The sequence below is a fragment of the Clarias gariepinus genome, chromosome 4 (assembly GCF_024256425.1).
Source record: "Clarias gariepinus isolate MV-2021 ecotype Netherlands chromosome 4, CGAR_prim_01v2, whole genome shotgun sequence".
NCBI lineage: Eukaryota > Metazoa > Chordata > Actinopteri > Siluriformes > Clariidae > Clarias > Clarias gariepinus.
In genome coordinates, this window is record NC_071103.1 from 34,703,148 (window position 1) to 34,726,575 (window position 23,428).

General features: G+C 38.0%; 1 protein-coding gene across 1 annotated transcript in view; it reads right to left on the reverse strand.

Moving 5' to 3' along the window:
- Nucleotides 1–1,907: 1,907 nt before the first annotated feature.
- The window catches only part of sugct (succinyl-CoA:glutarate-CoA transferase), a 120,839-nt gene continuing 99,318 nt past the window's right edge, over nt 1,908–23,428 (reverse strand). The window contains exon 14 of the mRNA XM_053495456.1: nt 1,908–4,214. Coding sequence (XP_053351431.1) covers nt 4,051–4,214 — 164 coding nt within the window. The 3' untranslated portion in view covers nt 1,908–4,050. The remainder of the gene's footprint in view (nt 4,215–23,428) is intronic.

Sequence of the window (23,428 nt, forward strand, 5' to 3'; positions counted from 1 at the left end):
CTCATTAAACTCGCAGAGACCAAAGTCTGACCTATCTGGTCCCATCCTACAGAAAAGCCAATGCAGCACAACACACTGAAAAAAAGTCAATGCTAGTCAGGATAGAAAGACATCACTACACCCAGTGCACCATAGCCTGCCATGCATAGGTCCCAGCAGGCAAAGATCCCAGGGCTGCCGACATCCTGGTGCCAGACACCACAGCACAGCCAGGAGGTCTGGTGGTCTGGCTAATGTTTTGCACTGTAATGTTATGGTGAGCATACAGAAGCTATCAGAACTGTTTGGCTAATCTACCAATAAAGGTACAAAAGCCTAGCCTGGTACAAAGCCTAGCGTATAACATTAAACAAACTTCTCACACAGTAAATAGTGCATCAATAAATTGTCTTCAGCTATTAAAGTATGCTGTTTATCGCTACTACCATTTCATTAAAAGTAAAACAAATCTGCATCAGTATCTGGCAACTATCTATTTAAATTGGCCACGAAAATTACAATAAAGTCTCCTGAAATGCAAAAAAATGTGGCTGTAGGCGTATAAGGTTTTGACCCGTAGTTTATGCAGGGTACCTATTAAAATGTGATTCCAGTGAAATGATGTGGAACCATCCAAACAAATGACTCATTCAGGAAAACTCCCTTTTTTAGCTCTCGAAAGAGAAAGATTTGCTTCTCATGGTGTCTAAAAGCAAGACTCAGCTCCTCACCGCTTTCAACCTGAAGCCTAAACAAAATTCTGTCAAAACCACATGTTAGGACTAATCATGCTGCAAATGTAGTAAAATCACACGACAGTTACTGGCTGGATTTAAATAAACTTTTTCAGTGGTGTGTCCTTTATAGTGGTCACACTCATGATGCTGTCCTGCCGTGACCCAGCCTGTGTTTGACATCAAGTGTGCAGAACAGACGGGGGGAAAAAAATCAGACGTGAAAAATATCTGGCAATTACTGACATCCGAAACAACCCTAATTCCCCGGAGGGACTGAATCACTCTACTCTGAGCTACTATAGTCACTGAACCTCTGAACAAATAGAGTTGTGTTTTTGGACCTTGCACCTGTTGAGTTCATCATTGTGAAGTGTAGTTAAACAACGCTCATTCGGTTCGTAAACATCTGGACGTAGTGAGAGTGCAAAAGTTAAGACGCAATATCATTTTATTGCATTGACACTTCTTACATAAATGCTGCATTCTTTAGTCTCTGGGTTGTGCAATAAGCTCAACTGAATGTTTTTTCCCTTCTTCAGGGGCAGAGCTGCCAAAATTGTCGGACGAGTATACACCATTTCATTTTTAAGATCTTTTAAAGTCTTAAATGAGCCACACACATTACACAATTTACACCTGAATGTAAAACCCTTTATTTTAAAATACCACTTTTTATAGAAAAAAAACATGAGAACTGTTCATCATTTGACTATTTTGTGCAAAAAACAGGACAAAAGAGAAATAGGAGATGAAATTTACATTTACATTTAGGCATTTGGCAGACGCTCTTATCCAGAGCGACTTACATTTTTATCTCATTATACATCTGAGCAGTTGAGGGTTAAGGGCCGCACTCAAGGGCCTAACAGTGGCAACCTGGTGGTTGTGGGGTTTGAACCTGGGATCTTCCGAACCGTAGTCCAATGCCTTAACCACTGAGCTACCCCTGGCTGAAATGGATAACATATTAATTGGGAAGATGCAGGCAGTAAGGATCGTCTGATTGAATTAAATAATTTAATATATAGTGCAAGGGAAAACTATATAAATTCAGGAGGAATTATGGCGTTCCTTTTTTTGCTCTTCCTAATAATGATTTTGGTACATAAAGTCTTCTAGAAGGTATATCAAAGTCTGTACATTCTCTTTTACAGAAATTGATGGATACATCAGATCTTTAGGGCGAGGATATTGTGTCACTCAAGTCCTCATGAATTTAATGTAAAAACATTTACATTTACATTTAGACAATACAGTGAATTCAAAATATGAAGGAACATTCAAGCCAAACCGGGACTTGTGATTTTGTGCGAAATAACAACACAGTTATGAGATTAAAAACTAGCATTGCTTCTCTATAAAATGGCCTTAACCCAGTATTTCACAAGTGCTTGGGTACCATCAGGGTAGAAAGTTTTCTTAGTGCACCGGGGCCCTGATCGCAATGCTAGCCTCCCAGGAACTCCCCAATGGGCCCCGAAAATGTGGAACCCCCTGTGATGTGCAAGTAGTGTTGGTGAATGATGGTGTGTACAGTTCGCACAGACAAGGGCATCCCTTTGATTTTCAAACATAAGGTGTCCCTCACTGGATGTTCACACAAACGACTGCAGTCGGCTTTGAGCCACCTTGGCTGGAATCAGTTTTTTATGAATGAATGGCCTTCTTTAAAATGTTTGCACCATTTAAATGTTTTACTGCGGCTAAGAGACTCATCACCCTACTTTGATTGAAGTCTTATCTGTAAATGTCGATCAGTTTTACGCCTTCATTCATGAGAAATGTGACTGAACCACAAGTCCTAATTTGATTTGAAAGCCAATCGTACACGATGATTGCACATTTTGTCAGACCAAATAAACTTTTTCCCATTTAAACATGTATAACGTTTTAAGATTTTTTCATATAAACACAAGAATTACTCTTATACAGTTTTGTCAACACATCCAGTAATGTTACCTATTATAAAGTGTGCTTATTAGACAATCAACTGATTAATTATATGATTTAACAATGCAATAAGGATTCCGGTCATATTGTAGTGCACTTATTACGCTAATTATCACGGCATTCACTGCATAAAATACAGTACACAATCTGAACTCGATGCAGTTTTGCTCACACTCAGGAACAAAGAGGCTGTGTGAGCGGGAAAGTAGCTCAGTTTCAGCATTTAAGGTAAAAGGTTAAATGACATAAGCTTTTAGGCAAATTTAATCTGGTACTTTCCTGAGTCTGACGTCACCTCTGCTAAATATAGTCTTCCATAGAACTTGAAATTTTTAACAGGGAAAAAAAAAAGTTTAACATAAAAGCTGTAGAGAAACATAAAAGCAATGAGAATGTCATTATAAACATCATTTAAGAATAGCTTTAAAATACTGTTTTCTAGATTAAATCGTGAAATAATTCCGAGTGTAAACAAAAGCATATGACTTGCATTAGTGTTTTGCTTGAATTCAACCTTGGCATTAACAAATGGTGCTTTCTTGGTGTGGTTTATTTGGGCAGGTGTAAAAACAGAAGTCACCCTTGGACAAAGTCCAATACTTCTCTTGGAAGGTGATAGAAGCTGTAATAGTGATGTATTGTCATTATATTTACCCCATAACAAGAAGTAGCCAATTAATAGAAGACTGTCTGAAGTAGGTTTTCAGTCACTGATGCTCCTCTTAAATTTGTAGTGTTACAGTAACTTGGATCATTTCCAAGATTTCCAATTGTATTTTAATTCACACTAGGCAAACATTACGAGTTGTGCCGTGCATCATTAACCGTAGGGTATTTCCAGATATGACGTAGGGTATTTCCACGCTAGACTTGGCGTTCAGTCAGAAATTGTGAATTTAGGCAAGACGGTAATGAGCTTAAAACTGTAAGAGACAGCCCAAAGAGCTGAGAAATAGCTTTTCCTTCCTCTCGTTGCCGAATGCTTGATTTGAAAGCTTATCCAGCAGGGAGTCTGGATACAATATTGATCAATAAAACAGGAAGAAGAGATGTGAGGTGATGTGAATGTGAGCGCAGGTCACCGAGCCAGACCAAATTCCACTGGACACGCCAACTGGCAGGCCAGACCCTCCGAGCCTCCTCATGCGTCATTCAGTTATTATTGTTACATTCGTGGATAGCTTTTAGGTTGGCTTTTTTTGGCCGATTAATTTCTAAAACATAACCATTGAATGTGGGAGGTGGAACAATATTTCTCCCGTAGTGTCAAGTCAATGTTCTGTGTGTGTGTGTGTGTGTGTGCATTAAAGAGTGTTTATTTGGTAAAAGGAGGCACTTTGATCACGTTTTAGAAGTGGATTTGGCCATGCCTTGCTCGCTAGCATTAGTAAACTGTATTTTGAGTGACAGTCTGTGAAGTCAGCAGCTGGTTGATGACATCATCACTGTAGCCCAGGATGTTCTTCAGGACCTCGACTGTGTGCTGACCAACAACAGGGGGTGGGGCTGGCTTGTCAAACTCAAAACTGTTGAACCGGACAGCGGGACCTGAGAGAAGCAAACAGCTCAACTTGTAAAAACCATTCTGTAGTAATATTGTTTGTTCAAAATGACAATGTACAGTACAGTACTGTGCAAAAGTCTGGATCCAAGCCTTATTTCTTCATAATAAATAAAATGAAATTATGTACATTAAATTAAAGAAATGAGAACAAATGTTTTACTTGTGACAGACTGCAAAGTGGCTAACGATATTAATTTAAAATTGGTTGTTTATGGAACAACCTCAGCAACAACCTCATTTCCCCTCTCATCTGTTCCATTTACTCAGCATTCAGCATCACCAGTAAGTAAGATGTTTTTTTTTATGCTTGAATGATTCATAGGTCACTTGTGTGGCTCAACAAACAAAAAACCTCTGAAATTGCTCAGGTACAGGGACAGGACAGAAAATGAGAGCCAAAAACAGTCCTTCAGGAAGCCTGGAGACGTTTACTCAAGGCAACATTTAAAATAGAAGAAAGTCTGGCTCTTAAAATATGGAAAAAATTAAGAGTGGCTCAAGATCTTTGCACAGTTCTATTTGTTAATATATTAAACTGTGCCGTGAGATAGACTGGCGTCCGATCAGAGAGTATACCTGAATGGATGAAGGTATACAGTACAGTGTGTGAGCTTAGATACAAAGTTAAGGCCCTCGATTAACATTAGAATTCAAAGACTAACAAAATTTTACAAATTCTCTAGTCACATCCACTGTTAAAACATCTTTAAATAATTGAAAAGTATTTTTGCATACACTAAAATTATGATTTGATTGCTGGAAGAACTAAAGTATTTTACAGAAACAATTATCAAGGCAGAAGAAAATGTCTCATGCAAAATGTTGGTTTATTGGGTTGGACAAAATGATGCGTTAAATATCATAAATCATGATTTCCCACCATGGATTTCCCCTGAGCTCAACATTTTATTATTTTCTCATTTCTGAAAGAGTGGTCATAAATGTAAAAAAATGTAAAAAAAAAAAAAAGTTAAAAATGGCTAGAGCTCAAAAAGGATTTAAGACCATTTTACTGAACCAGTACACTGCATGGCCAAAACAAAGTCAGCATTTCAGAAGGGTAAAATTATTGGCAGGCATGAACCAAAAAAAAAAACAAAAAAAAACAGAGATTTGAAATTACTGGAAGGATAGTGCTGACGTGTCAACTTTGTGGAAGAAATGTGGCCAGAAAAGGATTATGAACAGAGATCACTTAAATTTTTTTTTAAAAAGTAAACAGTAAAAAACAGAGTGCAAAAAAGAGTAGCTCATCATGTAGTATGATTCAGATTGACCCTATTCCAGAATGATGAGTACATCAGGGTAAGAAGAGAGGCACATGAAGCAATGCACCATCATGCATAGTGGCCACTGTCCAAGCCTCTGGAGGCAGTGTTATGATGTGCATGTGAGGAGTGAAGGCTGGCCCGTGTAGTCCGATTCAATAGAAGAGCCACTGTAGCTCAAATCCACAGAAAGGTGTCTAAACACACAGTTCATCAGCACTAGTTTACAGTTAGTGTTCTCCAAATGAAATGAATGAATGTAAATGGTTTATCCCTTTCCACCTGGAATAACTTGGTGCATGCATGGAAACACCCAATATTGAAAATTCCAAGATAAATTAAGGATAAAAAGGATGACAATAAGCAATCACAGTGTGTGACTCATTTCCTTGTAGTCATGCTATTGCAATCATTAGGCGGCATTAGCATATACCCGTTTCTATCTTTACTTGCCGAAGCCTCATTAATTTCGCTGAAACTAATTACCAATCCTCTTCTGACAAAATATCCGAGGCAGATGCTTGTTCAGTGAACAAACCAAGAGTGAAAGACTTACATTCATAAATCATTTCACGCAATGAAAGGTTGTGACCCCCCCCACAACCACAGGCTGCTTTAATATGCAGAAGGGGCCTTTAGCACTTCCTTCCTCTGCGCTTTGTCTTTTCTCTCACACACCAATAGGTCAAACCCACCGCAGACTTTACCGGCACTCCAGAAATATGCTCTGATGCTTTTAACCTTCAGCATTTATTCCTTCTGTACTAGAGGAATCTCTACAGACAGATGAGTCACATAAAGTGGAACTAATGTTAGCTCTTAGTAGTGACACAATAAACAGTTACTAAGAATAAGTTAGATAAGAAAAAGAGAAACCTGCATTAGAGGAGCCATTTTAGTTGAAAGAGCCACATCCCTGTCTCCTGCCTCTGTGTGCTATCTATAACTGGTTCCTGATGTTCATTTTCATACACAGATGATAGAACAGAACATATGTAAAACAGGTTGGATGCCATGAAGATAAAGTTACTTGTATCTTTGATTTCACTACGCTCTGGCAATCAGGAAATCCAAGTAAATTGTGTTGTTTAGTAAGGGCCATGTTTACAAGAAAGAATTTGAAATCCAAACTCATGTTGGGTTTCATGCAGTTTCGAATCCACATGCAGGGAGAACCACTGTTCCATCAGGACCTTTCGATCTTCAGGATCCTTAAATGTCACCGAATCATAATATATTAATAGCACTTAAATCATGAATAACATATTTCATGACAGTGATGTGTTCTAAAGTGGATTATATAAGAGAGTCCAATCATATTTTAGGCTCTAAATTGATGCTTGGTCATGCACATACTACGTTTGCACAAGCGCCATCAATTTTTTATGCAGATGAAAGTAAGTAGAAAGCAAGTCAAAGCAGTTCTTGGAAGGTAAGAACCCTTACGTATCAGATGAACCATAACTTTTTGGGCTGAGTTAAAATGAAGGAAGATTTTTATAACACTGCCAAAAAAAAAAGGTCCTTAAAGATTTCTTAAGCATTCAATGTGCTCCATGATTTAAATAGGGATGCAAATAAAAACACATGCACTTGATAAAGGAGCCATACAGGTTCCTTTAGTTGCCTCTCTGAAAAAAATATACACCATTTTTTGAAGGCACCACGGGTTCTTCATTTGTCAATTTGGAGGAACATTTTACAGTTATGTTGAATCCTGGAACAATTTTTCCTGACCATGACATTCTCTTATATTATTTTTATTTTTTTATTATTATTATTATTATTATTATTATTATTATTAATTCGTATGAAACCTTTGATAAGTTTTTTTGCACTACTCTCATATTTAAGGTTTATTAAGGTCTATTAGGATTGCATGCAGCTCTTTTTTGAAAGCCAAGAATAGGTTATATTGCAATTAATCTTTCCAGTCTAATTAAGTGATTAATTGTCGGATCTGCAAGATTGGTGGGTTTCCATCCAAGCTAACTAGAATTCCCAAATTCCCCGTAGTGTGTAAATGTTAACTGGAGGTCCTACTACGGTTGTACAAAATGGGAATAAATACAATAGTCACCATTGGCCTCTACGGTCCCTACTCGGACTACAGAGGTTCCTGGGTGGATGGAACTGATTCGTTGGTTGGGATGAAATAATTTTTACACAGATGTTTATATATTTCAGTGTTCTTACATTATATATCTGAAATAAAACAAAATTTTAAATGGTCAAAGATTAGGGTCACACAAAATTCATAATGTCAATGTGGATGTCATTTGCTAAAAAGAAGCCCTGCCTTAAGGATTCTTTAGTTGTCTTTATGGTGGATCCCTTAAAATTTTAAAGTAGAACCGTGAAACTGAGTGTTCGAAAAGCCAAAAGCCTGTATTTATCTAATGAACCATTTAAGTGAAACATTTAAGAAGAACTTATTCGAAGAGTGTATTGAAAATCTTTAAACACAACAAAAATGTTGATGGCACAGATAGCCTAAAACAAAACCAGAGGCAGCTGGGTGGCATAGAAAGGAGAACAAGATGGCCGTTAAAATTTTAAATAAAAAGCAGAAAAAAGGAGGGAAGAGCGAAACTCGAACATAATTGTGTGCGTGTGTGTGGTTTCGCAGCCTCAGCAGTTAGGAGCGATGCCCTAACCACATCCTCCGTCTTCTCCCTCCTCCTCTTCTCCTCTGCTCCCCGATCCTCTGCTTCTGCTCATAAGTCCACGGGCCTGCCGTCATCTTCAGCGCCAACATCTGCTTCTCCTCAGCTCTGTACCCTGGCAAGGGAGGGACAAGCTCCTCTCTCCTCCACAGGCATGGTTCAAGGGCTTCCTCTCCCTCTTCCGCAACAAAGCCCTCTCTGTCCTCTTCTTCCGTTCCATGTTTGATTTGTTCACTGATTTTTTTTTTTATTCGTTTGCTGTTTTTTTTATGCAATATATTTCTATAGCTATGTATGCAAATATGCCAGTATGATAGGTGCACAGGCACAAAGGGTCTTTTTCACCCTTACCAATAAAACATGCATGCTACGTGTTTGAGCAAGACTTCATTTGAAGCCAATATTTACAAACCATTATAACCGTGCTTGTTATATTTATAAGCTTAATAATGATTTCGTGTAAGATTTTTATAAACATTAATAATAACTTATACAGCCTCAAGGAAAGTTATAATATTTAATGTATTAAAAAAAAAAATATTGCATGGGCTGTGTCGTGTTTTTTTTAGCGTTAGCTACATCAGATCATTTGATCAACAATATGGAGCACAGGTTTAACACTTGGACGCCCATCCTGTTGCAACCCTACCATTTCCTAACCGGGCTTGGGACCAGCACTGCATACAGCATACAGATTGTATGGGGCTTAGGGTCAAGGGTCTTGCCCAAGGACTCCACTAAGCTAACCACTGCCCACATCAAGTAAGAATATGTTAAATTATCCATAATTATATTCCAGGAGACTTTTTCGTCCAGATAATAATAATAATAATAATAATAATAATAATAATAATAATAATAATAATAATAATAATCAGCCACACCTACTAATGTTTTATAATTTCTACATCGCAGAACAATTCTAGTTAATCTCTGATGTTGAGATGTTGTGCTATTCATGTACAGTTGGATCTAAACCGAGGTGCAATACAGATGCTAATTCCTGATTTTGGTAACTCTTAATGAACTTCTCCTTTGCAGGAAAGGCAAGTCTTGGACTTCCTTATCTGGAAAAGTCCTTATGAGAGCCAGTTTCATCATCATGTCTGACAGTTTTTGACACTGTAGTTAAAGAAACTGTTTATTCAAATATTCACCATCTTCTGGATGGACTGACCATCATGCCTTAAAGTAATCATTAACTGTTGTTTCTCTGTACCTTTTACATAGTTCTACTGTATATGTTACTTCATAGTTGTTGTTTCTATTGTTCTACAATGTAAAACAATTATGTGTCCAAACCTTTACTGTATTTATAATGTATATATTTATTTTGTATACTTATTCTGTATATATTTGTATTTAAACCTGGTACTATACTTATTTTTGCAGGCAGAAAACGTTACCATACTGTAAGATAAAAAATGAGGCATACTAAAAAAGGCGCTTAGCTTTGTTCTAAAAAAATTTAATAAAAATAAAATAAATCCGGAGACAGACAGCTATCTCAGAGTTTACATATATGTCCCGGCCATTTTGCGAAACACTCAGGAGTGACATTTTTATAGCTACAAAGATTTTTGTTGAATGAATTGTTATTATACAACAATTAGTTCCGACCGAGCAATTTGATTGGACAAGAGGCATTCCACGAGTGGTGATAATAGACGGTAACACCACTGGGATGTTTAACTAAAGTATATGTAAAAAAACAAACAAACAAACAAACAAACAAAAAAACACTTTGACTACTTAATAATTGCTTTTAAAGTCCTTGCGTATCACATCTGAACCATCTGTGTTCCACCATTCCAAATTCCTTTCCAACCACTGATCATGGATACCACATGGTGTGTGTGACAATGGATTGTACACCCTAGTGCACTAGCTTTCTATTTACTGCTATTTGGGCATTGCCATTTAGCCCCCCTGATATTCTCCCTAATTTAGCTGTATCCAATTCCCCCTCCGTTGCTAGGAAGCTCCCACAATAAAGCTTCTACTACCAGTCACCTTCTGCTTGTGTGCGATGGCCATGATTGACTGTAGAGCCGTGATTGATGTGAGAGCGCTAAGTGCCTCCCATCCCACCCAGCTGAAAGAGCTCGACCAATCAGCTTTCTTTAGGCCCCCCGGCTGCGAGAGGCTAAAGTGTTATATTCTAAAGTGGAATAAGTAGAAATATATGAAGACAAAAAAAATTAGGAGATCTACAGGACTGTCCATCACCTCCATGGTTTATTCTTTGCACATTTTGGCTACATAGAATTTTGACTACAAACTACTTTAATTGTACGTGTAAATTACACTAATTGTTGGTCGCCAGTTCCATTAGTCACGGTAGGATATCTTTTGGCTGTGCTAAATAAATGGTTAAATAAAGAAACAAATCATAATATGTTAATACTCAATGGCCTTTGCTGAACTGTTGTACAGTATACCAGCAATATCACACTCAAGGTCATGCTTTATTGCTGTATATAACATGGCAGTGATGCGCCCTCATGTGTACGACTGCACAACAGCCGTGCTATATCCGGTACTACAGTACTCCTTGTTCGGTAGTGCTTAGATATACTGTGTAATACAGTTGCTTTTATAATTAATGCATAATTAATTGTTTTTGCACTATACCACTTTTGGATAAAAGAGTTTGGTAAAAGAATGAAGTGATTAAAATACACCGCCATGAGATTCTGTAAAAAACTTTAACTGAGCTAAATAGCTTAGGACTGATATGGACGCTGGTTGCCTGTGGGCCTCTGATTGCATGTAAATATCAGCATTCAAGCATGAAGCACATTCGCTTTTCTTCCAGAGTATTACGCTGGGAGTGCAGTTTTCTCCCAGAGCTCTCCCGTGGCATTAGGTACACCAGCACTTGGCCTTCATCCTTGCACTAAAGTCATGTAAGGGTCATGATCTGATCTGAAAGCTACTGCCGTTTCGATTGCCTAAAATATGGAGGCTTATTGCACACATTCCAACTCTCATAATGCCATCCAAGTCACGAGTGAATCATAATTGATCTGCAATATACAGAACCTCTCACTCTGAACTTGGAACCAATGAATGGCAAATGGCTCAGCTAATAACAGTATGAAAAAGGTAAAAAAAAAAAAAAAAAGTCAACTGGAATACCTACATCTACTGTAATACTTATAAAAACCCCTATTTTCAAAAGGTTACAAGAAACTAACAAAGGCAGAAAACATGAGAGGAGGGAAGAAAGAAAAAAAAGAGAGAGAGAGAGAATAAAATTACTTAATTACTCGCAGGATCGTGAGGCTCTATTTCTCTGCCTCTGTCTGGCCGGCCCTTTAGCTATTTGATGGAGCTGTGATAAAGATATTAACTGCATCTTTTCTCACTGGCACAGACAAAGAGAGGGAGAAGCAGAAATGTTGGAGGTTTTAGCTTCACTGACTGTTTTTCAAGAGCAGGTCTAGGGCAATGAATGCTAGGAAATGATTAACCCCCCCACCGTAGCGTTTGTTGTCTGGAGTGAGTAAGGATACAGATATTTGCAAGGAATCATCTCCGGTTTTGCATCAATGGCATAAAAGAAGAGCAAGAGACAGGATTTCCAGTCAGGGGGCTATGCCATTAGGAAGGGGGTAAGAGGAAGAACCTATCACATGCAAAGCAATGGTAAATCAATGACAAATGAGTTGCTCTCATCTGAATAAAAATAGATGAAAGCTCAGAAATTAGGGTACAAAGCATATATAATTAATGCATTGTGTTGGAGCATGGGGGAATCTGCAGGTCTTTGGACTGTGGGAGGAGTACCCGACTCCATGCACACAGACCCAAGCCAGGAATGGAACCCTCGACCCTAATAAATAAATAAATAAATAAATAAATAAATAAATAAATAAGAATCTGCGTTGTCTTTGTCCAGTTTAAAATCCAGATAACTAACTCAATAAATCACGATACATACATGACACATTGCTTCTTTTATTATTTCCAAAAAATAATTATTATTTTAAAATAATCATCATCAGTCATATTATTTTAACAGTATACCCAGACGTTTACAGTGCACCTCTAGAAACAAGTCTTTAAAACTTTTACATATCTTTATTTTCTATAAGCCCTGGTTCTGGATTTTAGACTGGATTTTAAAATTTTAGACAAACCTGCACTGGATAATTGGTGAGCTACTTTGCAAAGCTATACAATGAAGCACTTTTCCAACTGGAAGATCCTACTGTATATAATCCAAGTTCAATTTTCCCCCTGCATTACCTTAAAAACTGAGAGACTTCATAATTGTACTTATGCTTAAAAGACACACACAGTCTCTCTCTCTCCCACACACACACACAGTACACATGCACGCACACACACACACACACACACACACACACACACACACACACACACACACACACACACACACACACACACACAGCCGGTAGAAATAAAACAAGCCAGTAACAGCATAAAACCTCATCATACTTATGGTTTTGACAGTCTCTGGCTTAATATTACATTTATATCCCATGTTGGAGCCAAAGACACATCAAGTTTGCGGTTTAACAAGACACGTGCTTTCCTTTTCCTAGCCGTGCTACTATGTTGTTGGAATGGATAAATTGGAAAATTGAGGAATGTGTTAAACATTTTCCTGAAATAATCCTTTATAAAGGATTTATAAAGGATTTATAAAGGATTATAAAAAAACCTTGTACTTATGTTGTATATAAAAAAGTGTATGTTTGTATAGGTGTGTGTGTGTGTGACATACAAAAAAAAAGATGTATTTTATTTACCATTTATACATTTCTTTTAAGTTAACATTTATGGTGTTCCATGATTTAAATCCAGATAACTAACTACACCACTGTAACTAACTACAGATATTTAAAATTATTGGACTTAATAACCTTCCACAACTTTATGGGAAAAATGTGTTTGAAAAAAAAAAAATACCGAAAATTATTTTAACAATTATTGAGGTTGCATTTTTAAAATGATCAACAGCAATCAGAGCTATGTTTTATAGTAAATGTAAGAGCATTTCCACACACAATGTGAAACAATAAGAACTGATGATTAGGACTGCTGATTTAAGAAATTTGGAAGCCAAGTCAAAACCTTGAACACTACAGTATGCTCTCTTCCTCAAACCATTAGTGAGCAATTTCTGCAGTGTGGCAGGGCACATTAACCTGCAATCCAAGAATTCCCTGCTATTATAATACCATTGCCATGACGGAGTGTACATGGTCTGTGACAACGCTTAAGTGAGTGCCAAAATGTGTCAAAGTAACATCAACATTAATGATAGACCTAAAGTTTTCTTAGCAAAGCATTGACAGAGACATCACACAGTCTCTACCAGCCTTCTTCCCTAAGGGCATCTTAGTATAATTTCTTCCCTAGGTATATGACATACAGTACAAGCACCTGTGTCCAAATAATGTAAAAAAAAACATGATTCATCAAATCCATGACCTTCCACTGATCCCCAGTCTAATCTTAAAGACCTCATTATTAGTTAGTGTTGTTATGATGTAAGAATGCAGGTATGCCACCCCTCTCCCCTGATAGAGCGCGGTGACTCTGCTCACTAGACTCCCAGCTACAGTATCCTGTAAAAGGCAGTTCTTTGGGTGAAAATGCTTTGTTTATCCCAGCGGTCCGTGCAGCATGTCTAGACAGGTTTGAGCTGATCCAAAGGTAACAGTAAGTCAAATAACATCATCGAGTTATAAAGAAAAGGGAACTCCAAACGCAGAATACATTAAACATTGATGCAGATGTGCTACAGCAGCAGATGGCCACACTGGGTGCCACTCTTTTCAGCTAAGGTCGGGAAACTGATTCTACAATTCACATGGGTTTACCAAAATTGGACAATACAAGATTGGAAAAACATTGGCTGGTCTGATTAGTCTCAATTTCTGCTGCGTTCAGATGGTAGAAATCATGGATCCACCCTGCCTTGTATCAAGATCTCAGGCTGCTGCTGGTGGTGTAATGGTTTGAGGATTATTATAGTGGCAAACTTAGTCCCAATTGAGCATGATTTAAATGCTACATTCTAACTGAGTATTGTTTCTGACCATGTCCATCACTCTATGACCACAGGATAATGTGCTATGTCACAAAGAACAAGCAATTGTCTTGAACATAGCAATAAGTTTAAATCTGTACTCAAATGGCCTCCATAGTCACCAAATCTTAAGGACACCTTGAGGATGTGATGCAACGGCAGATTCACATCATGGATGTCGAGCTAACAAATCTGCAGCAACTGCAGGAGGTTATCATGTCACTATAGAACAAACTCCCTAAGGAATGTTTCCAGGACCTTGTTGCTTTGGTGAATCTATGCCATGAAGAATTAAGCAATAATGGGTCCAGCCCTGTCCTAGCAAGGTGCATTTAAAGAAAAAAGAAATGGCTGGTGAGTGCAAAAAAAAAAGGCTGCATGAAACAATGCACATTGCATGAAAGAGTTAAATATAACTATAAATAGTTAAACCTTTTTTTTTAATTCCCTCTTATGGCCCGAAGCAGACAGTTAAACTTTATTGGATAAGTGAATAGCTGTTGGTACCAGTAATTCTGGGAAGCACTGCAATTTCTTTCTCTCCCTTTTTTTAAAAAGATATAAACACTTCCATGTACAGTACATCAGGACTCGATTAAAGTAATATTTGGGTGAATGACCCACATATGCACCGGTTTCTCCACTTCTACAGTTTTAGGACAGTCTGCTTTTTCTCTTTGCACTGGCTCTTTTCCCAGAATTTAACTACAGAAAAAAGCAGAGGGTTATTCATTATCCCTCCACACATCCTCAGTGACGACAAGATCCATCAGCTCAGACCCAACATCTTCACCAGAGGCGTTTTGCCTCCACGCAACATACGACCTTGTGAATCTCTCTAATCAGCTACCCTGATCCTTTTTAACTGCTTATTTCACCTTTAATGGGCATGCGAGAGAGGAAATGGATCAAAGATGACAGAGACATAATGAGGAGATGAGGAAGACAGAGCAAAAGAATGGAGGCTTTCAAAGAGTCAACCAAACAGTACTGTTCAGGACGTCGGTTTAACGTTGTATTTCGTGATCAAAGCTCTGTCGTGTTAATTATTTTTTTTTTTTGTACCAGCTTCCAAGGTAAAATATGTGTAGGTGGTGAAGATTAAAAAAGAATTGCAACCAGATGAATTCATTCATGGTATCTGGGAAAAGGGTGAGTCAGTTCTGCTGTTCTTTCACAAAGATTAAAACAAAACTCCATTCATCCAGACTTGTGTGTTGTGCATAATGACTGCAGGAGTGTAGGGCCAAATTAAGAATAGGGGAAATCAAAGATTTGCAAAAGAGCAAAGTTCAAAGTAGTGTTAACATTTCTTTGACATGGAAAGTTTTTCAAGAAGAATGATGCGCAACTTGAAGCTGAAATTCTACAATGTAGTTCCCAGGACTGGTACAATGGAAGCTTTATAAACCACGCTGTTCATAATACTCAGGGTTGTAATGTATACATTTACACCAGTACACTGTCAAATGCTTGAACCTGACTGGTCAGGATGCTTTTATTCTAATAAGTCATAATTTCTATGCTATTTTAGCATCTTACATTGTAGAAGACATTCGAGATTTTAAATAAATGTGAGAAGGAAAGTTTAAAAAAAGGTTTTCCTTTGCTGTCACAAACTAACCCTCTTGTTAGCTCATTTTTCATGTGGTTTTGTTACTGTTTCATTTTTTTCCCACCTCTGTTTTTGTTACATCACCTTTGTCTCATCACTTAAATCCCATTTCAGTCTCCTTTTTTTTGGGGCGGGGCATGTTTTCGTTTTATGTTTCATATTTCTTGGTTCTCGGCTCTTGCTTCTCTTGTAATTTGTCAGTCTGGTTAGCTCACATTTCCATTGTATTCTTGATTCTGTGTGACAGTTAAAATCACATTAAAACCTCTAGACACTCATCTCCAGTTTGTTCATAGAATCGGAATACTTTACTGAATACAGAATACTTTACTTCCCCTTAGAGAAATTAAATTGCAGTTGCTCCCAGAACAATCTAAAGTACAATACAAAACAAACCAAATAAAATAGAGTCACGGTATATTATTCATAAGATTATTGCACTGAAAAAAAAAATAAATAGTGCACATGAGTTGACCAAAATATTGAATGAATATAAATGTAATAATTTATCTTCTATACCACTTATCCTGTGTACAGGATCGTAGAGGCCTGGAGCCTATCCTAGAAGAGTTAGGGCACATGGAGGAAACCGGAGTACCTGTAGGAAACCCACCAAGCACAGGGAGAACATGCAAACTCCATGCACACAAAAAGACCCACAGGCAGAAATTATCTTCTGTAGAGGTCTGAAGGTACTTCTCAGACTAATCAGCATGTTTTGAAATAGTTTATGCCTCAGGTCTTTGACCAGCTCCTTCATTTTAGTCACATTTAGCTGCAGATAACTCTCCTCACACAAAGTGACAAAAGTTCTCCACCACTGTCCTAGACTCTTCATCATTACTGAAACATCCCACTACTGCAGAAACATTAGAGAACTTCTGAACATGGCAAGACTCTATTTGGTAGTTGAAATCTTTGGTGTAGACAGTGAAGAGAGTGAAGAGGGAGAGGGAGAGAACTATTCCATGTCGGGCCCCAGTATTGCTGACCTTTTTTCTAATGCACAGTGCTGCAGGCACACACACTGAGGTCTTCCAGTTAGGTTGTTAACAATCCAGGACCCATTGACCTGCTATAGCTTCTCAGCCAAAAACATCAGGCTGATGGTGTCATCTTGGCTCTTCTGGGTGAGAAGCTAAAGAAGGTCAGAGCCACTGGCCTGTAATCCTCGAAATCTCTGGAGTCATTAGGATGTCGGCTCTTTGGCCAGCAACAAGGCAGGGTGTCTTCCACAACTTAGGGATCCCTTGAAATCATGTTTAAGACCAGCTGAATGACACCTCCTGAATGACACCTGTAGCTGGTCAGCACAGACCCTGAGCCCCTTGGGGCCGACAAGATTAGTGCCAGCAGCTTTTCCTGCGTGGAGTATCTTCAGTTGTTTTCTCACCTGGTTAGATATGAAGTACATGATCATGGTTACCAGGAGAGGGAGTAGCATTGTTCTCTTGAAGAAGGCAGTTGGTAAAGGTGTCCTTGGGGAGTAAAAATATCTGGGGAGAATCCGGGAGAAAGAAGGACGGGGAGCATCTGGAAGAAAAAAGGACGGCGAGCATCTGGGAGAAAAAAGGACGGGGAGCAGCTATGAAAGGAGGGATGGGAGATGTCTGAGATTATGCTTGTTTACAGTTCAGTGTTGAATCTGCGGGAGGCAATGTGGGGGATCAAACCTATGGAAAAACAGGTTCGGTGCATTACCCTTATAATTTCCTCCTTCAGTCACATCGCCATCTGTCCTGAAACCCGTAAGATGATTATAAGGGCACTGGTTGTTTTATTTTTTTAAGTTTTGCAATGACACTGTGAGTGATGTCATATGCTGTTGTCGGGTTGGTGGAGGGTGGGATGTAAACTGCCAGAACAATAATGTGGAATCTCCCTGGGGAAATAGATATCCAGATTCCCACAGCCAGCAGCCCAATGAATGGGTAGCAGATTTATTTCACAGTTGTGATCTAACCAGAATTACACCATCTATTTTTACAAGAACGGCAAGTCCTCCTCCTTCCTGCGTAAACCATAATGCAGTCCCTGTCCGAGAACAGTCGCGAAGCAATTGATGGTAACACTATGGGCGGGAATATATTGGTGTAGCCACGTCTCACTGAAACAAATGATGCAACACTCACGAAACTCACACTGATGTGAGTTTGAATGCTGTTAGCTCATCCACTTTATTCATCAGTGATCTCAAATTCCCCATGATGATGGAGGAAAGTTATGACTTAAATCTCAGTCTTTCCCTCCATGCCTCTGCCTTTGCTGTCTGGTCCTCTATCCTCTGCCCTCTTCAGAGCTCCTCCGGAATTAGCAGGGTAGAGTTGGTGGCTGCCAGTCGGATGCCGATCAGCTGTTCCTGACTGTAAACAATGGCTATGTGCGTTGTTGACCCTGGGCAGAATGTTTTTTTTTAAATTAGTGCTCCAGTGACGAGGATAATAATACTTCACACTTCCTTGTTTTGAGTGATCACAAAAACAGAAGTAAAGCTTTCACGATTTTTCACAAGAATTTCTTCATGACTAAGCTTTGCGATTATCCGGAAAAAGAAGGAGATTTTTCAGTCAAAAAACTAAGAAGAGGTAAAGATGGTAAGGACTTTTTATAACTTTGAAAAACATGGTTATATATAAACCACGAAAACAAATGACATCCTATTAACACTTACATAACATAGTGTAAGTTGTTTTACAGACGCAACTATGATCATTAACAAATAAAAACTGTCGCCAATTAATATCTGGTTAAAAAAGGCTGCGTCTTTATGGGAAAAAATGGTATTGTTTGGCAGGGAAACAAAAACTGTTTGCATTATTATTATTATGTCTGTTCACATTTTACACATTACAGTAACCATGTATGATATCATGGTAGGGGTAGCTTAGTGGTTAAGGCATTGGACTACGGTTCGGAAGATCCCAGGTTCAAACCCCACAACCATCAAGTTGGCACTGTTGGGCTCTTGAGCAAGGCCCTTAACCCTCAACTGCTCAGATGTGTAATGAGATAAAAATGTAAGTCGCTCTGGATAAGAGCGTCTGCCAAATGACTAAATGTAAATGTATGAGTAAAGACAATGTTAAAAGGATAAAGTGCTTACTGAAAATAAATAAATAAATATATTTTTTTTTTTTATATTTTCAAATGACTACCTGAAAGTGTTTGTGTGATGATGTTCTAAATTTAGGATAGTCAGTGTAGCTTCGAGAGTATCATCCTGTTAGGTGACTAAGATCTTAGATTATATTTATTGAAGAATAAAATAAATGAAGAAAAAAATTGGTTGGATTTGCTAATTTCAGTCTTTATTTTAACATGTTTGCTAAACCTACCTACCTAGTGAAAACTAAAGTGTGAAGAAAGCGGTTGAGAATATTGGCTTGTAATAATTTCGATTATGTATATAAATACATTAAAACAGAATCAAGGTCACAGCAAGGTCATATGCCATAAGTATTTCCTTTATTCAGATAGACTCGCCAACACACTGATGGATGGACAGATTGATCCAAAAAAGTAAAAAATTATATACCGATGTGTTGATGTGACCTTGACGAGGGAGTGGTGGCTCAGGTGGCTAAGGCTCTAGGTTGTTGGTTTGGGGTCCTTTGGTGCTGGGTTTGAGTCCAGCTGTCAATGGGTTGCCAGACCCCATGCTACCCAGCCACTACAAGCACTCCCAGGCCCACATAAAATAGGAGGGTTGTGTCAGGAAGGGCACCTGGAAAAGTACCTGTATCGAAGTTGTGTGCGGATAGAATGCAACCCCTTGACATTAACAGCTAAAAGAAAGTTTTCAATTCCAAAAACTTATTGAGTTCATCTACTGGCCACAATGATCATCCTTCATGAATCCTATCAACCTTCAACCACTTGTTTTTTAATTATTATCCTAACAAATATTTTAAATTCAGTGCTACAACTATTAAAAAATTCCCTGCAAAAGAAAAACACATAGGTAAAATGGAAATCATGACCCGAAAAATGGGGGAAAAGAAACAGCACTGTGGTGACGCCCTAGATCCTGAATAAGCAATGAGATTATGCGCCACACTGACAAGCTCCAATTATTTTCTTTTCTAGGTGGGGAAAAAATACACCTGTCAGTTAACATGACGTTCTGACCCGCATCAAGGGACAGCATTAATAGTGTCAAAGTACCTTATGTGTGATTGTCATCCACCCAGGGACCTGTCCTCTCCCAACTTTTCCCTCTTGCTAAAGGAATTTTCCACTGGATCAGAACCTTTTACCCTCCAATTTATCCCCAGTGCTGAAATCAGAACTCCAGACTTTATAACTCAAAACATTACTGATTATGAGTTGACATGCTCTGCGTCTGCTGAATTTGGGTTAAGAGTGATGACGCTTTGTCTAATTCACAATGAACACCTGGTTTAACAACTCCATTGTCCAAATATGTTGGGAATAAAAGAAATTAAGATAAATGTGCCTGAAACCTTTTGCATTTATGACCTTAGAAAATGACAAAATACTCCAGAGTGGGAAACTATACAATTATGTGCAGTGGACAAATGATAAATTCTTTAATTCAGAAGTCAAAGCACTAGAGTAAAGCCGAGTCTAATGGTTAGGTTGCCTGGAAACCTAATTGTCCCTAACATCATTGTGAACAACTTAAAATACAGTATAGACTAAGGGAATTGAAGTTGTTTATCAATTCCTCCAAACTTGATGTGGCCTTCAGATTAGCTCAAGAAAAGTGTGTAGAGAGATTCATGGAATGGGTTTCCATGGCCGAGCAGCTGCTTCCAAGCCTTACGTCACCAAGTTCAATGCAAAGCATCGGATGCAGTGGTGTAAAGCATGTCGCCACTGGACTCTTGAGCATTGGAGACATGTTTTCAGGAGTGACCAATGACACTTCTTTGTCTGGCAATCCGATGGACGAATCTGGGTTTCGCAGTTGCCAGGAGAATGGTACTTGACTGACTGCATTGTGCCAAGTGTGAAGTATTTGGTGTAGGGGGATTATGATGTGGAGACGTGTTTAAGGAGTTGGGCTCAGCCTCGCAGTTCTAGTGAAAGGAACTGTTAATGCTTCAGCAAAGAGTAAGTATAGTACCAAGAAATCTTGGACAATTTCATGCTTCCAACTTTGTGGGAACAGTTTTGTGAAAGAACTTGACTGACTTTAAAAAAAAATCCCGTCAAACTGTTCATGTTAGCTCTAATGTGACTATGCATACTACCAAGGGAATTTTATGATGGCTTCGTTATTTTTATCTGAGATTCTACACAACCATAAGTTTGTGCTTTTTAAAGTATTACCCACAATTTTAATGGTTTCATTAATCCAGCTGGTAAAAATCATTTCATCATCAGCCTTATAGATTACTTAAATGTGTGTTTTACAATAGGTGGTAGAACTTGAAATGAGTAAAATATGAATAATTACAGCACTTGGGGTAGTAATTTATTCGCCCTTGAATTCTGGTAACATACTGATGATAAGAATTTCAGTTAAAGTTTAATGCCTTTCTGATTTTAACATTTTACTCATTTAAAAAAATGTATTTAAATGATTCACAAAGTGCATTGGGACCTCATGCAAAGTAGCAGTGTTTAATCTCTGTGCTTGTAAATCACTGACATGGCATTAATCCCGACAGAGAATAAGCAAACAAAGTGTGCATGAGTGTTTCAGTGTTCCTGAAGCACTTATGGACCGGTACACTATGTTCTAGCTACATGGTATAAAACTCCATTATTATAGTGCACATCAATCCTGATAGTGAAAGCAGAGAAATCTCTCGGAGCAATGAACAATTCTGGCCTCAAAAGGTCAGTGTTATGAATGCAAAAAGTCACAAATTATAAATGACATGGAATTGACCATAAAGTCTAAAAAGAGCAAACTTAGCATGTGTTGTGTATAAAATATAGTTCATTTTTTTATTTATTTTAAACCCTTTAAAGCACTGATTCACCCTCAACAACAATCCCCTGGGAGAAAACAAGTAGCATTTCTTTTGGGACCAATTAGAAAGAAAGTAATTAAAAAGATTGAGAGGGGAAAGAAAATGAGCCATTTCTATTTTATGCAACTGTAAAAATATCATGACGCACAAAGACTACCATCACTCCAGTCGTAGTACTTTAGCCTTAGGAGCTGAAGTTAATGGGCAGGCTTCACAGGGCCGGAAAGCCAGCTAACAAGGTGCTTCTGCCAAGGCTCTTTTGTTTAAATAAAGGGGTTTATTTTGGGAAATGCCTCACAATGCGGTGTTTTGCACGCTCGCTAAAGAGGCAGCATTCCACAATCAATGGCACAAAAACACCTCCAAAGTGCATGCGCTGGGTTTAACAGGCAACATCAGAATGTTCTTGTGATTCATTTTTGCTGGACTGGTTATTATTTTTGCTTTATATCCTAGTTAATGTTATCATACCGCAGCAACTTGGGATTTAAATTTGAATCATTTCGAGCTCCTGTATATTATCTCTTTAACAAGACAATAAAGGTCTCAGAACTCCTGAGGAAGAGTGTGTGCTAATGCTCCAGCTAAAAATAACATGCAAATAAGGCATTTCTTTTATAATTTAAGCTCCCTTTATTTTATTCCTTTTACGAACATGCTGCTTCAGTGTCTTTGTATATAACTAAGCTACAGCTTAGTGCCGTATCACCAACAAAGCTAATAGGAGGTTACCTCCTTATCTGAGGTCACACTAGAGTAACTAATACTAGAGAAACTAAGACATACTAATATGGAAAAAATGGAGGGTTCTTTGCTGGCACACAGCCGAATGTCGAAAAATTACTATTTTGCATAAATCTGGATCAAATTAATGCACTTAATTTCACATAACTGATGCTCCCAATAATACAAACCAAACCCTTTCTGTAAGCCTTCATCTGTTTAACATGTATGGAAGTAATCTTCAGGGTTAATGCCTTGTAATGTTTTTCCTCTTTGGGAAAGTCTTTAATTTTTAGGTATTCGTTAACATGACAAGCTGTATAATGCTGTACATCTTATCTAATTTCAATATTAAATACATAAACTTACTTGCCTTATCTATAAATAGTTAAAAAAAAAAACCATAATGTACCATTTGTTAATAAATAAAGTCCAGGACATTTTTTTGTGAAATTTGAAAAACCAGTCTAAAGGTTTTATATAATCTGAAAATCAATGTTTTTTTTTTTATTTTTTTATTTTTTAATCCCAGTGCCTTTTCTCTGATTAATCATTTAAATCTATACATACTCATTACATAATATTCATAATGGCTCTTTTATTTTCTTTGCTTCTTGTTGCAAATGCAATTAAGATGTTCTGTAGAGCTGTATGTAAAATAGACACTATTCAGACTGAAAGAAACTGAAAGAGTAGCAAAGAATAGACATACTTTTTTACAGACACACTGTTTATCACTTGCAAAAAGCAATTATTATTTTTTTTGATTTACTGATTGATGAGAAAAAAGCAGCCTGATTGGCTGTTTGGTCCAATGAAAATAGCGGCAGAAGATTAGAAGCCTGGGGTGTGTACTGGAGTGTGATGTATATACGTTGTCAAGTTGATGGGTCAGGGCCTCTGGGATGGAAAAA